This window comes from Heterocephalus glaber, unplaced genomic scaffold (assembly GCF_053883595.1).
Source record: "Heterocephalus glaber isolate CG9 unplaced genomic scaffold, H.glaber_assembly_v1.0 deba00001481, whole genome shotgun sequence".
Taxonomy (NCBI): Eukaryota; Metazoa; Chordata; class Mammalia; order Rodentia; family Bathyergidae; genus Heterocephalus; species Heterocephalus glaber.
Window position 1 is genome coordinate 44,491,106 of NW_028258317.1, and position 13,393 is coordinate 44,504,498.

General features: G+C 36.3%; 1 protein-coding gene across 12 annotated transcripts in view; it reads right to left on the bottom strand.

The window, feature by feature from the left end:
* The window catches only part of Kdm4c (lysine demethylase 4C), a 453,670-nt gene that overhangs the window by 145,863 nt on the left and 294,414 nt on the right, over window positions 1-13,393 (bottom strand). For 11 of the 12 annotated variants that reach the window (XM_013069708.3, XM_087183467.1, XM_087183465.1 and 8 more), the window contains one exon: window positions 104-159. The exons of the other annotated variant lie outside the window; for it this stretch is intronic. In XM_013069708.3, the coding sequence (XP_012925162.2) occupies window positions 104-159 (56 nt within the window). The remainder of the gene's footprint in view (window positions 1-103; window positions 160-13,393) is intronic. 12 annotated transcript variants of the gene reach the window in all.

Sequence of the window (13,393 nt, forward strand, 5' to 3'; positions counted from 1 at the left end):
CAGAGAAACCTTTGTGCACTGAGAGGTAAAGCAAATTTCCATGAAGAGGTTACAGAAAGGGAAAAGGAATGATGAAGCTCAACACAATTAATGCATTACTTACTTATTGTTCATAGTTTGCTTAAGAGCACCCCCTCTCAGATTGCAGAGACAGCATTCCTAGGGAGAAAATACCACACAATTATCAGACCCATATAACAAACAGCACACTCAGCTAGACCACCTTAGAGACTCTCACGTTTTATTTGAAAATTAAGATCATCAGGAGTTACAGAAAGGTCACTCAAGAAGGGAAAGTAACAGGGAGGGAGTACAAGTATACTTCAAAATGTTTTGGATATAAATGTCTCCCAGAGGGAACCTCCATGGTCTGCATATCATTTTCAACTGCCACCTTGGGAGAGAGCTGTGACACAGAAAACTCAGCCTCATGAGCTATGAGGCAGAGCTCAGAAGTACAGAATACATACACACTGTGGACCTTTGCTCTGGGAATCCGCTATGGCTAAGGCAAAAAAAAAGAGTTTGGCAGATTTCTTCATGACATAAGGAAAGCCAAGAGGCTACTCTGAAAAGACATTCTTTTCACTTACATAACATTTGGGCCTCACTTTTCATACAGGTAAATAGTGCTAGAAAAACTGTTCTGATCAGCCTAGGGTTATCAAATCCAAGAATAAAGAGCTATGGATTGATTTCCTTCATTCATTCCATGGAAGTGCATCCATTAGCACTTTCATGGATTTTACATGGGTATACACTTTTCCCACTCTGATATAACACTCTGCTACAAATGCAGAGTTTTTTAGTTATTTCTCACTACACAGGCTGCAGTGTATTACATTCTGTTGATCTAAAAATATATTAACTATATACCTAAGCAACTGTCATTTTGAACTGTAAGCTTATATGTTCATTTTCTACATTAATATTTTTTTAAATGAGTTATTTGGGGTTTTTTCCCCCAAAGTATACAGCACATAAAATTTCTTTACCCTATCCTCCAAGGTGATTGATGCCTCTTAACTACAGTGGAATGAGTTCTGCAACCCGAATCACGGAAACAATTAAGTTCATGAACTAAAGTTCCACTGACAGTTTTGCCTGACTTTACAAGAAATTCCTCTATCAAAAATTGGATGTTATGTACCGCAAACATGTACTAATAGAAACTGAAAAAATTGGGTGTGAAACTTCATAGCTTTTATCATTTCTAAGTAAAACAATAAAAAAAACCCAACTAGGAAGAATCCACATGTCAGTATAGATCTGATAAATAACAAAAATTGCAACTGAACAGAAATGTTCAATGGTTTTATATCTAGAAAGTCTCTGAAAGTTTGTTTGAAACTCTCTGAGTGAATATTAAAGATTCAAATCGGCAAAAGGTGCCTTGTGTATATTCATTTGAATCCATTATAAACCTATCTTAAGGAAAGAGTGGTAATACAGAATTTTCTCTACCCATACCGTGGTGCCTGTTCTGGAGGCCATTGGAATTAATGGTTGATGAAACATACCAAGAAAGCAAACTTTCACAATTCAAATGTTGAAAATCCAACAATAAAATCCAATAATTCACTTTATAAAATGTTCTCAATTTTAAGTATTTTAATAATTTAACACATTTTCCACATAGGAAAATAGAGAACAAAAATGAAAAAAGAACTGGAAGCCAAGGCTTTTGTTGTTTATATGAAGATGTTAGGCTTGGCAGAGAATACAGCAGAGGTGGACTGTAGACTCTAGGGAGCTGGAATACTAAGAGATCTAGATGTCTGACCAATTAAACTATCAGCAAGAAGCCTACTGGGACGTTATGGTGCAGATCTAAAATGTCCTCTCAAAATCCCATGTATCTGGAATGTGACTGGATCGTGGAGACATTACTATATTCATCTACCGATGAGTACATAGGTGAACATGCTGTGAGGAGCTGGGGCCTGGTCAGCAGAGCTGGGTCTGTGAAAGTATGACACGGAAGGGTGTATTCTTGTCCCTATCTCTTCCCCATTCTCTCTGCTCCCTGGCTGCCATAATGTAAGGAGCTTTCCTCCACTGTGCCCTTTTACCATGACATTTCTGGCTTGGAGTCAGCAGACCATAGACAGAATCTTCAAAAACTGTGAGCCAAAATAAACCTCTCCTTCAAATTGTGTGTGTCAGGTATCTCTGTGACAAAAAAAAGTGACTAATACATGGCACAAGTTAGGAGTGTTAAATGCAGAAAAGTAGCATGGAAACTGCTTAAAATCCCGATTAAAATTAGTAAAAGATGCACCTGTTCTACAGCACTCATGTAATAACAGAGAAAAGTAAACTGGAATAGAAAATGTAGATTAAGACTTTAAGTGAGGAAGACCAGATTCCTATCTACATATAAAACTTATTCTTTCTAAAATTACCAGTGACCACTCCATCATAAAATCTAATGGATAATTCCAAGCCTTTTGATCACCTAACTTCTTAGCTGCACTTAACACTATTGGTCTTTCCTGAATACATTTTCCCTTGCAGTTTCCATGACCCTTACTACTCTCGTTGTTCTTCTCTATTTATAATTGACCCTCAGCTTCCTATAAAAGCCTTCTCATTTGCTATCCTGAATGCTGGAATTTCTGTCACTGATCCTATTACACCTCTCTCCACACAGGCCTGCTGGACATTTGAACCATTATCATGACCCCAAGCAGTCTCTGAAGGCCAGTGCCTCGCAGACCAAACTCCCCTAAGGTGTCTTCCCCATGTGTGTCTCAAACACATATCCAGAAAGACACATTCTTATCACAAGCCCCCATCCCGTTTCCCATCAGTGGCACAAATTGCCTACTCTAGCTCACTCTGAGAGGCACATTTTTTCCTTCTACTCCAGATCCAATCAACTAACTTCTGTCAATCCCAACTGCAAATCAACTCTATTCTCTTTGTCCTCACTGCTGCCACCTCATCTAATACCTTTGATAATCTGTCAGAGTAAGTTTTTAATGCTTGTCAGTCCTGACTGTGGCACAGAGGGCCACACTAATCAGGACTTGGCCCTGTCCCTCCTCACAGTGCACCACGCTCCCATTGAGACTCGCCAGGGACCTGCTCTGAAGTTCCTTCTGCCTAAACACATCAGAACAAATGTTCTCTATTCTGTGTTAATTATTCTGAAAACATTCCTGACAACTCCACCTAATTGTAACTTGCTTAGCTGAGCTCCTCTAGCCCTTTAGTTCAGTCATTTCTCTTCACACATTCCCACTGGCACATTTCACAGACACTGGCCTTTCGGTACCTCATTACGCTTGCAACTCTGTTGGTTCCATATGCTGTCCTCACTAAACTGCAAGGTCAGTGAATGTTCCGGGAACACCTTTCAGGTTAATAACTCTTTCTCTATTATGATACTTAATCCAGAGTACACACTAAGTGTGAATTAGTTCAATAAACAGGAAAACATGGCAAAACACAGGAGAGTGAAAAATCTTAAGTTACCAAAAGATTAAAAACTTGAAAAGACCATATTCACATCATGGGCTCTCTAAGGACAGGATGGCACAGACTTCAGTGACTTGACGTGGAGTTTACAAACTTGACATGGAGTTATTTTTGCCATGACTTATCTGAGAAATGAACTCTTAGTAAAGAACAAATATTCATGCTCAAGCACACTCATAAGGTATTTATACAATATCATGGGTTGTTTAATTCAAATTTGAAAAAATACGTAGGAAAGAATAATAGCCATGTCGTATCACATCATTTGTTTGACACATTTTCCCTCATAGAACCCAACTAGTTGATTTTGAGAAAAACATAAAGAATCCAACCTGTACATTTATTAGTAGTTCTACTAACTGCCTATGTTCAAAGTTTAATAGAAGGTAAAATCAGATAAGGTAATTTTTAACATTTCTCTCACTTTTAAAAATAGCACTTTATTGTCAGGAAACAGAATTGATAACTCTAAAACTTAATAAAGTTAGCCCTACCTGAAAATCAATTTTCTTAAAACTCCACACAATGCCTGATAACATGTAAAGCTACTGTAACAACATAGTAACTGTACCTGAGTCATTCATCTTCAAATCTTTCAGTTGAAAGAACTGAATGAGAAGAAAGGAAAGAATTCTTTAGGACACTGACTCATTAAATTAACCATCAACAATAAAGTCCAGGAAAAGTCCAGGTATTAAAGGCCTAATACTTGTAATACAGATATTATGCCAAAAATTCCATATACTTTACTTCCTTAACATAAACTTACTAAGTAATTAATATTTAATATCATAGGTGAGGCAACTAAAGTCCAGGAGATTAAGTAATTTGCTGAGATCATCCAATCCAACAGGCATCAAACTTTTTCTGTAAATGCTAAATATTTACTAGTTTAGAACTTAAATAACTACAAAGTTACTGAAACTACTCTGCAACTGAAGAAAGTGCATAAACAAATAGGTGTGGCTGTTTTCCAACAACAGAACTATTTACAAAAATAGGGAGTGGTCTGACTGCCCCATGGGTCTAACTTTTTAATATCTCATCCAACCAGCAAGGTAAGCAACTGAGATTCAAACTTAGGTCTACCTAATTCAAATTCTATGCTTTTAGTCCTTAGCATCTTCTGCCTCTTGGCATAAGGCTAGGCATAAAATATCACATAGAGGGTGAAAATGAATAAGAAAGAGTACTTATTCTGTAAAGCTAATAGCTCAGAAGGGGGAAAGACCTACATTTACTCAACCAAATCATCAAAAAGATAATGATAAAGAGAATAATAAAGACCACACTTTCTTGTTTCCATAAATAACCAAGACTCCTCTGTAAAGCATAAACTCAAATAAATAAATTGTGCTGCCAGCGGTATATAACAATTCATGTTACTATTTGTTTCAGTAGTCTAGCTAATAAAACTTCTCATTAATACCAGATCATTAAATTTATGTACACATCCCTCTTCTAAATGATGATACCATTTCAAACAAAAGCAATGTTTTAGTTATTCTATGCCACCTAACCTCAAGCTAAATGAATCAAGTTTGAGAAAAAGATCTGAGAGAAAGAAGAATGAGGTTGGAGAGCCAAGGCACACCACATTGAACAAAGAGCTGGGTACAAATCACAGTTCTGCCACCTATTTGTGGCATAACCTTGGGCCAGTTACTTAACACTGTGCCCTACCTACCTTAAATGTAAAGGAGGTAAAAGTCCTTCCTAAATGAATTAGTACATGGAAAGAATTTCGTTAAGCATATACTAAATACAAGAGAAAAAGTGGTAAAACACGTAAAAGGCTGATTGTAATTCTAAACAACAAATACAATATTACCAGTGAATGTTCTCAGTGTAGTTTAATGGAGAATAAAAAATGTGGATCTTGTAGTTCTATGGTTAATAATTTTAATGAAGTATAAAAAAGCAAAAAGCAGAACTAAAATGGAAAGAAAGCTCTCTAAGAACCGCAAATCCAGACTGTCATCCCCAAAGGCAGTGAGAGGTCTTGCATGATGCTAGAAGTTTCCAACTCAACTATGAAAAGTAGGTAGATCTCCAGAGTGTCCAGAGTATTCAGATTAACAGTACTAATCCTTCCCTCAAAACATCTGAGGACAAAATGGATGAAATCACACTAAAGCTGAACAAACCTCAACTCCAGCTCATACACAAGTAAAACTGACTTCACTCTGACTTTAGGTACCTGACACAAGAAAGGGCACAGCTTTCCTGGAAGTAATATTAACTCCCAGGACTACAGACAACACATCCAGTACAGTCAAAAACAGCACAAGGCACACCAAACAGCCAACAATATAGGATCAACAGCTTATGAATAACAGAGGAAATACAAACAAACAAAACAAGGAAAAGATATTGGAATTATCACTCATGCTTTCTGAAATCAGTACATTCAAAACATAAAAGAATCTAATAGAAAAGTTAGAAAAAACACACTGTGACAGAAAAACCATTTAAAAAACAAACTACAATGTTACAAATGAACAAATATGACATGAGAAATGCTGAAGTTATTAGATTTAAAAGCAGAGTTATATTGTTAACAAAAATTCAATGACCTTAGATTGAAAGATGGAGAAAAAAGAACTTATAAAAACAAACACAAATCTAAATCCAAATATGTATAGTTGAAGTCTCTGAAAAGGAGAAAAGAGACAATGAGTGAAAAGAAATATCTGAACAGATAATGGCAGAGAACTTTCAAAAACTGCAAAAGGTGATCAATCCACAGTTGGAAAACTCCCAGCAGACTCTGAGCAAATAAACACAAAAATAGATTAGATTATATTAGATTAGATTAGATTAGCTAGAATTAAATAATTAGGTACATACAACTAAATGTTCTGCAAACCAAATGTAAAGAACACACTGAAAAAACAGAGGGAAAAGCCACAGATGACAATCAAACAGAAACAATGCAGGGTCTAATAGGCAGTTAAGCAATAGAATAATATATTAAATATAAAAACAACCTGGAAGACCACTTGAAGCAGGAGTTCAAGGCTAGCCTGGGAACAAAGCAAGACTCCCTCCAAATTTTTTTTAAAAAGGCCATTCCACTGCTCCCAGCCCAGAGGAAGGGGCTTCTGGGCCACCTTTCCACCACTCCCAACCCAGAGGAAGAGGCTTTTGGGCTGCCATTCCACCGCTGCCAGCCCAGAGGAAGGTACTTCCAGGTTGCCATTCCACTGCTCCAAAAGCAGAGAAGATGAGCCCTGCGGGCACCAAGAGCATTCCTCCCCAATCGAAATGAGAAGACATGTAAACAAGTCTCAAAACCACACTTCCAGATCATCTATAGCAACCCCAACGGGAAACGAGATGGAATACTCTGATACTCAAACACCTGGACTCCCTGAACTGGCAACAAAAGAGAATCTGGAAAAAATGAAATCAGAAATAATTTCTCAGATGACAGCAGAGATTGTGCCCATAGTGCACGACATGATTAATAAATCTAGAGAGGAGCTGAGGAACATGATGAAATCGCAACACAGGAAACAAATGGAATCCATAAAACAGATGCAAATAGATTTCTAGAGATTAAAAACTCCATTGAAAGTCTACACAGCAAAATGAGCCAATGTGAGGACAGAATTTCAGATATAGAAGATAAGAAGATTGCATTTAGTGACCAGGAAAAGAAAAATTGCTTCAAAATTGTAAGGGACCATGAGAAATCAATCAAGCTGCTAGATGATGCAAAGAAGAATAACATAAGACTGACTGGAGTCAACCAAAGAGGAGAGAGTGCAGATGACGTAAAAAAACCGTTCACAGAAGTGATGGCAGAAAACTTCCCAAGCAGGGAAAAAGAACTTGACATACAGATAAGTGAAGCATATAAGACTCCAAATAGCCTTAATCAAAAAACATCTACACATAGGCACATAATTGTTAAGATTCCAGAAACCCAACAGAAGAACAAAGTTCTACAAGCAGTTAGAGAAAAGAAACAAATCACATACAAAGGAAAGTCCGTCAGAAGCACAGCAGATTTCTCAATGCAAACCCTCAAGGAAAGAAGAGCTTGGAGTAACGTATTCCAAGCCCTAAAGGAAAACAGCTTCCAACCCAGACTGATGTACCCTGCAAAACTATCTTTCAAAATTGATGGAGAAATAAGATACTTTCATGACAAAGAGCACCTTAGGAACTTCATAAATACCAAACAAGCACTCGAAAAACTTTTAAATAACATCCTAGGTACAGACATTGAGGATCACAACCCCAGAAAGCACAGCAGAATGACTTCACTGGGCGTGACAAGAAATTAAATGTAAAGGGGGAGAATCCAACAAAAACGAAAAGTCATGACAATGAGAAGTCAAAATGTATCAGTAATAACCATGAATGTTAATGGTCTCAACTCACCAATCAAAAGAAATAGATTGGCGGAATGGGTCAAGAAGCAAAACCCAACAATATGCTGCATACAAAAAACACACTTAATTCAAAAAGAAACTCATAGAGGACGGGGATTTAGGTCTGTGGTTCCGGTGCCTGCTGAGCAAGCGCAAGGTTCCAAGTTGGATTCCCGGTACCAAAAAAAAAACAACAAAAAGAAAGTTATAGACTGAAAGTTAAAGGGTGGAAAACAATATTCCATGCAAGGAACCCAAAAAAAAAGCAGGAGTAGCTATCCTCTTTGCAGACCAAGTGGATTTCAAACCAACACTGAACAAGAGAGACAGCAAAGGACACTACATCCTTGTAAAGGGAAAAATCCACCAGGAAGAGATGACAATCATAAATATCTATGCACCAAACACTAGTGTGCCCAACTATATAAAAAAAAAACACTAACGGACATGAAAAGTCATATATGCACTAATACAATAGTAGTGGGGGACCTCAACACTCCACTGTCACAGATAGAGAGATCAACTAGACAAAAAATAAGAAATGAAACACTAGAACTCAATCAAACTCTTAAAGAAATGAACTTAACAGATGTTTACAGTGTGTTCTACCCCACAAAATCAGAATACACATTCTTTTCAGCTGCACATGGGTCCTTCTCCAAAAAAGACCACATACTAGCTAACAGAACAGGCTTAAGTGCAAAGGAATTGAAGCTATCCCCTGTATATTATCAGACCATGGTGTGATGAAATTGGAGATCCAAAGCAAAAGAAACCACAAGAATTTCATACACACATGGAAACCGAACAACACACTTCTGAATAGTCAATGGGTCACAGAGGAAATTAAAGAAGAAATCAGACAGTTCCTTCAATTAAATGACAACGACAATATAACATACCGGAATCTATGGGACACAATGAAAGCAGTCTTATGAGGGAAATTCACAGCAGTGAATGCATACATATTAGGAAAGCAGAGCAAGCCCAATTAAACAACCTGATGCTGAACCTCAAGCTTCTAGAAAAAGAAGACCAGAACAAACTTAAAGCTCATACAAGGGAGAAAATTATAAAGATTAGAGCAGAAGTCAATTCAATGGAGACTAAGAGAACAATACAAAAAATTAATGCAGCCAAGAGTTGGTTTTTCAAAACAATAAACAAAACTGACAAACCCTTAGCCAACCTTATCAGAAAAAGGAAAGAAAAGGCCCAAATCCATGCAATTAGGAATAAAAAATGTGAAATTACAACAGACCCAGCGGAAATCCAGAGGATTATCAATACCTACTTCCAGAACCTATATGCCATTAACATGGAAAACACAGAAGAAACGGACAGATTCCTAGATACATATGATTTACTAAAGTTGAATGAAGAAGACCTAAAAATTCTAAACAACCCAATATCAATCAAAGAAATTGAAAACATAGTTAAAAACTTAGTTACCAACTAAGAAAAGCCCAGGTCCTGATGGCTTCACTTCTGAATTCTACAAGACATTTAGAGAGGAACTATTGCCACTACTGTTTAAACTCTTCAATGAAATTGAAAGGGAAGCAATACTCCCAAAATCATTCCTGGAAACAAGCATCACCTTGATCCCCAGAACAGAGAAAGACTCAACTGAAAAAGAGAACTATAGGCCAATCTCACTATTGAACACAGATGCAAAAATCCTTAACAAGATACTGGCAAACAGAATGCAGCAGATCATCATGAAGATCATACAACCTGACTAAATGGGATTCATCCCAGGGATGCAGGGATGGTTCAACATACACAAATTAATCAATGTAATACACTATATCAATAGAGCCAAGGGCAAAATCCCATATGATTATCTCAATAAATGCAGAAAAAACATTTGACAAAATCCAACACGCATTTATGATTAAAATCCTACAAAAAATAGGAATAGATGGTCTCTACCTCAAACTGATAGAAGCCATCTATGAAAAACCAACAGCCAATATCATACTAAATGGTCAAAAACTGAAATCCTTCACACTCAAATCAGGAACAAGACAAGGATGTCCACTATCATCACTCCTATTCAATACAGTTTTGGAAACATTAGCCACAGCAATTACACAAGAGAAAGAAAGAAAAGGAAAAAAGATAGGTAATGAAGAAGTCAAATTGGTGTCATTTGCAGATGACATGATACTCTATATAGAAGACCCCAAGAACTCCACCAAAAGTCTTCTAGACTTAATAACCAAATTCAGTAGAGTAGCTGGATATAAGGTTAACACAGAAAAATCAATTGCTTTCCTCTACACAAACCATAGACTCACTCAGAAATAGGGCAAACAAGTCCTTTCACAATAGCATCCAAAAAACTGAAATACCTAGGAATCAACCTAACAAAAGAAATCAAAGACCTCTTCTCTGAAAACTATAGCACTCTGAAAAAAGAGATTGAAGATGATATCAGAAAATGGAAAGATATCTCCTGCTCCTGGGTAGGAAGGATCAACAGTGAAAATGACCACACTTCCAAAACTGTTACATAGATTCAATGCAATTCCAATTGAAATCCCAGCAGCATACTTCACAGACCTGGAGAAAACAATCCAAAAATTCGTTTGGAACAAGAAGAGACCCAGAATAGCAAAAGCAATTCTAGGTAACAGAGACATGGCAGGGGGTATCACAATCCCCAACTTGAAACTATACTACAACGCTACTGTGATAAAAACAGCATGGTACTGGCAAAGAAACAGCCCTGAGGACCAGTGGAACAGATTAGAAGATGCAGAAACAACGCCAGACACACTCAGCCCTCTCATCTTTGATAAAGGAGCCACACACCCTCACTGGAGGAAATATAGCCTCTTTAATAAATGGTGCTGCAAAACTTGGGTTTCAACTTGCCAAAGACTAAAACTAGACCTGTATCTCTCACCATGCTCTAAACTAAAATCAAAATGGTTTAAAGATCTAAATATTAAAACAGAAACACTGAACCAGCTGGAACAGAGGTTAGGTAGAACTCTTGACGATATCGGTGTAGGAAAAGATTTTATAAATAAAACCTCAGTTGCCCGTGAACTAGCACAAACTATCAACAAGTGGGATCTCTTCTTATTAAAAAGCTTCTCTACAGCAAGAGAAACCACCAACAGTGTGAAGAGACAACCCACAATGTGGGAAAAAATCTTCACCCGCTGTTCCTCAGACAAAGGTCTACTATCTCGAATCCATAAAGAACTTAAAAAAATCAGACCTCCCAAATTTAAAGACCCAATCTGAAAATGGACATCTCAAATGAACAGACATTTCTGAGACAAAGAAGTAGAAATAGAAAATAAATACATGAAAAAGTGTTCAACATCACTGGTCATTCGAGAGATGCAAGTGAAAACAACGCTGAGATTCTACCTCACACTAGAAAGAATCCCTGCTATCATGAAATCAACCAATAACAAATGCTGATGGGACTGTGGGGAAAGAGGAACCCTGCCCCACTGCTGGTGGGAGTGTAGACTGGTGCAACCACTGCGAAATCAGTATGGAGATACCTCAAAGAACTAGGACTGGAAGTTCCAGTTGATCCAGCTATTCCCCTGCTGGGGATCTTCCCCAAAGAATTAAATGAATCATACCACAGTGATGTATGTGAACCCATGTTCATTAGCAGCACAATTTGTAATAGCTAAAACTTGGAAGCAGCCCAAATGCCCATCAACTGGAGACTAGATAAAGAAAATGTGGTTTTTTTATAAAATGGAGTACTACTCAGCCATAAAAAATGAAAAATTAGAGACATTTATAGCTAAATGGATGCACATTGAGCCCATACTCTTAAGTGAAATAAATACGACACACATGAGTAAATACCTAGTAGTTTCTCTAGTGTGAGAAACTGAAAGTGTAAATTAGGACTAAATGTTATAATAGATAATGTGAAATAGGAAGAAAAGGGGCAAAGGGGAAGGGGAAGTGGGAGGGGTAGAGGAAAGGCAAGAAGGGAATCGAATTATTGTGAGAAAATGAAAAAATGGAAACAAAGTTTTTGTAAATAGGGAGGGATGGTGGGGTTGAAGGGTGGGCAGGGGAAGGGGGAAAAATAAGAACAAAGAGAGATTATGTAAAGGTCCAAATTTCCAATGATGAATGTCATTATATTGTATACCTAAATTGTACCAATAAAATAAAATTTATTAAAAATCCAGAGTAAACTGCCTTCAAATGAAGACAAAAACACTTTCAGAGTGACAAAATTCTAATGGAATATGTATCCAGAGATCCTTATTATAAGAAATGCTTTTGAAAATATCAGGATGAAAGAAAATGATATAAGACTATCCCATGGGTCAGCAAAAAGAAACAAAAAAGGTTAGAAAGTAAATATAAAATCATTTTTAGTATGGAGGAAATGCAGTATATGAAAATAAAGTCACAAAAAGTAGGGGTGGGGAATAAAATTAAACTGTTGTGAGATTTTTGTATTGTTCATGAAGTAGGACAGTATTAGAAGGTGCTTGGGCTGGGGATTTAGCTCAGTAGTTGTGGCGCCTGCCTTGCAAGTGCAAGGTCCTGAGTTCGATCCCCAGTACCAAAAAAAAAAAAAAAAAAAAAAAGAAGGTGGTCTGTGGTGATTACCAAACATTAATTATATTAATATAATTAATTATACCCCCCAAACTACGAGCTCACAATCAAAACTCTATACCAAAATAGTAATTTGCATAGATATTAGATGCAAAATTATCTCAAATACAAAATGTGAATAAGTATTTTAATGTTTAAAATATAAATGAAGTCATGAAAATTTAAATAAGAGGTTATGAATTAAAAATACACCATATTTTTTAAGCAACCGAAAAGAAATTATAAAGCCAAAAAATCAAAATTGAAATTTTAAAGAATGTTAAATAGCAGGCTACTCTTAATTGAAGAAAAAATGAGGGAACAGAAAGAGCTGGATAAATAACAAAAAACTAATATAGAAAGTACTGAATAAATTGTATGGAAAGTCCATTTAGCCAACTGCATGAAGTACATGTGTGTGTCCTTAACATATAAAAATAAATTTAAGCGCTAAACTTCAATAAAATGAACTATAAAACTATTAAAACAAAATATAGGCAAATAGATGAATTTAGAATATATATGACTTTTTAATAAAACATCTAATAGACATACAACACAATTTTAAAATTATAAAGCATAGAATGCAACACAAATTAACATAAAATAAGAAAATATTTCACACACACATACACACACAAACACACATATATATAGAGAAAAAGAGATTGTTTTCTAGAAAATAATTTTTAAAACTTATACTTTTGAAAAATAAAGAATTCAAAGACTGCCCACTGCTGGTAAGCACACAAAAACAGTTGACTATAGGGAGAACTGCAATTATCGGTCACTTAAATTTTATTTGTAAAGTGTAAATTAAAGTGTGCAACTTAAAAATAGCAATTGAAAAAAATACAATAAATCCATAAACACTGAGGTAGTAAAAATTACTAAGTGTAATATTCAAGAAAAACATTAAGGCATGT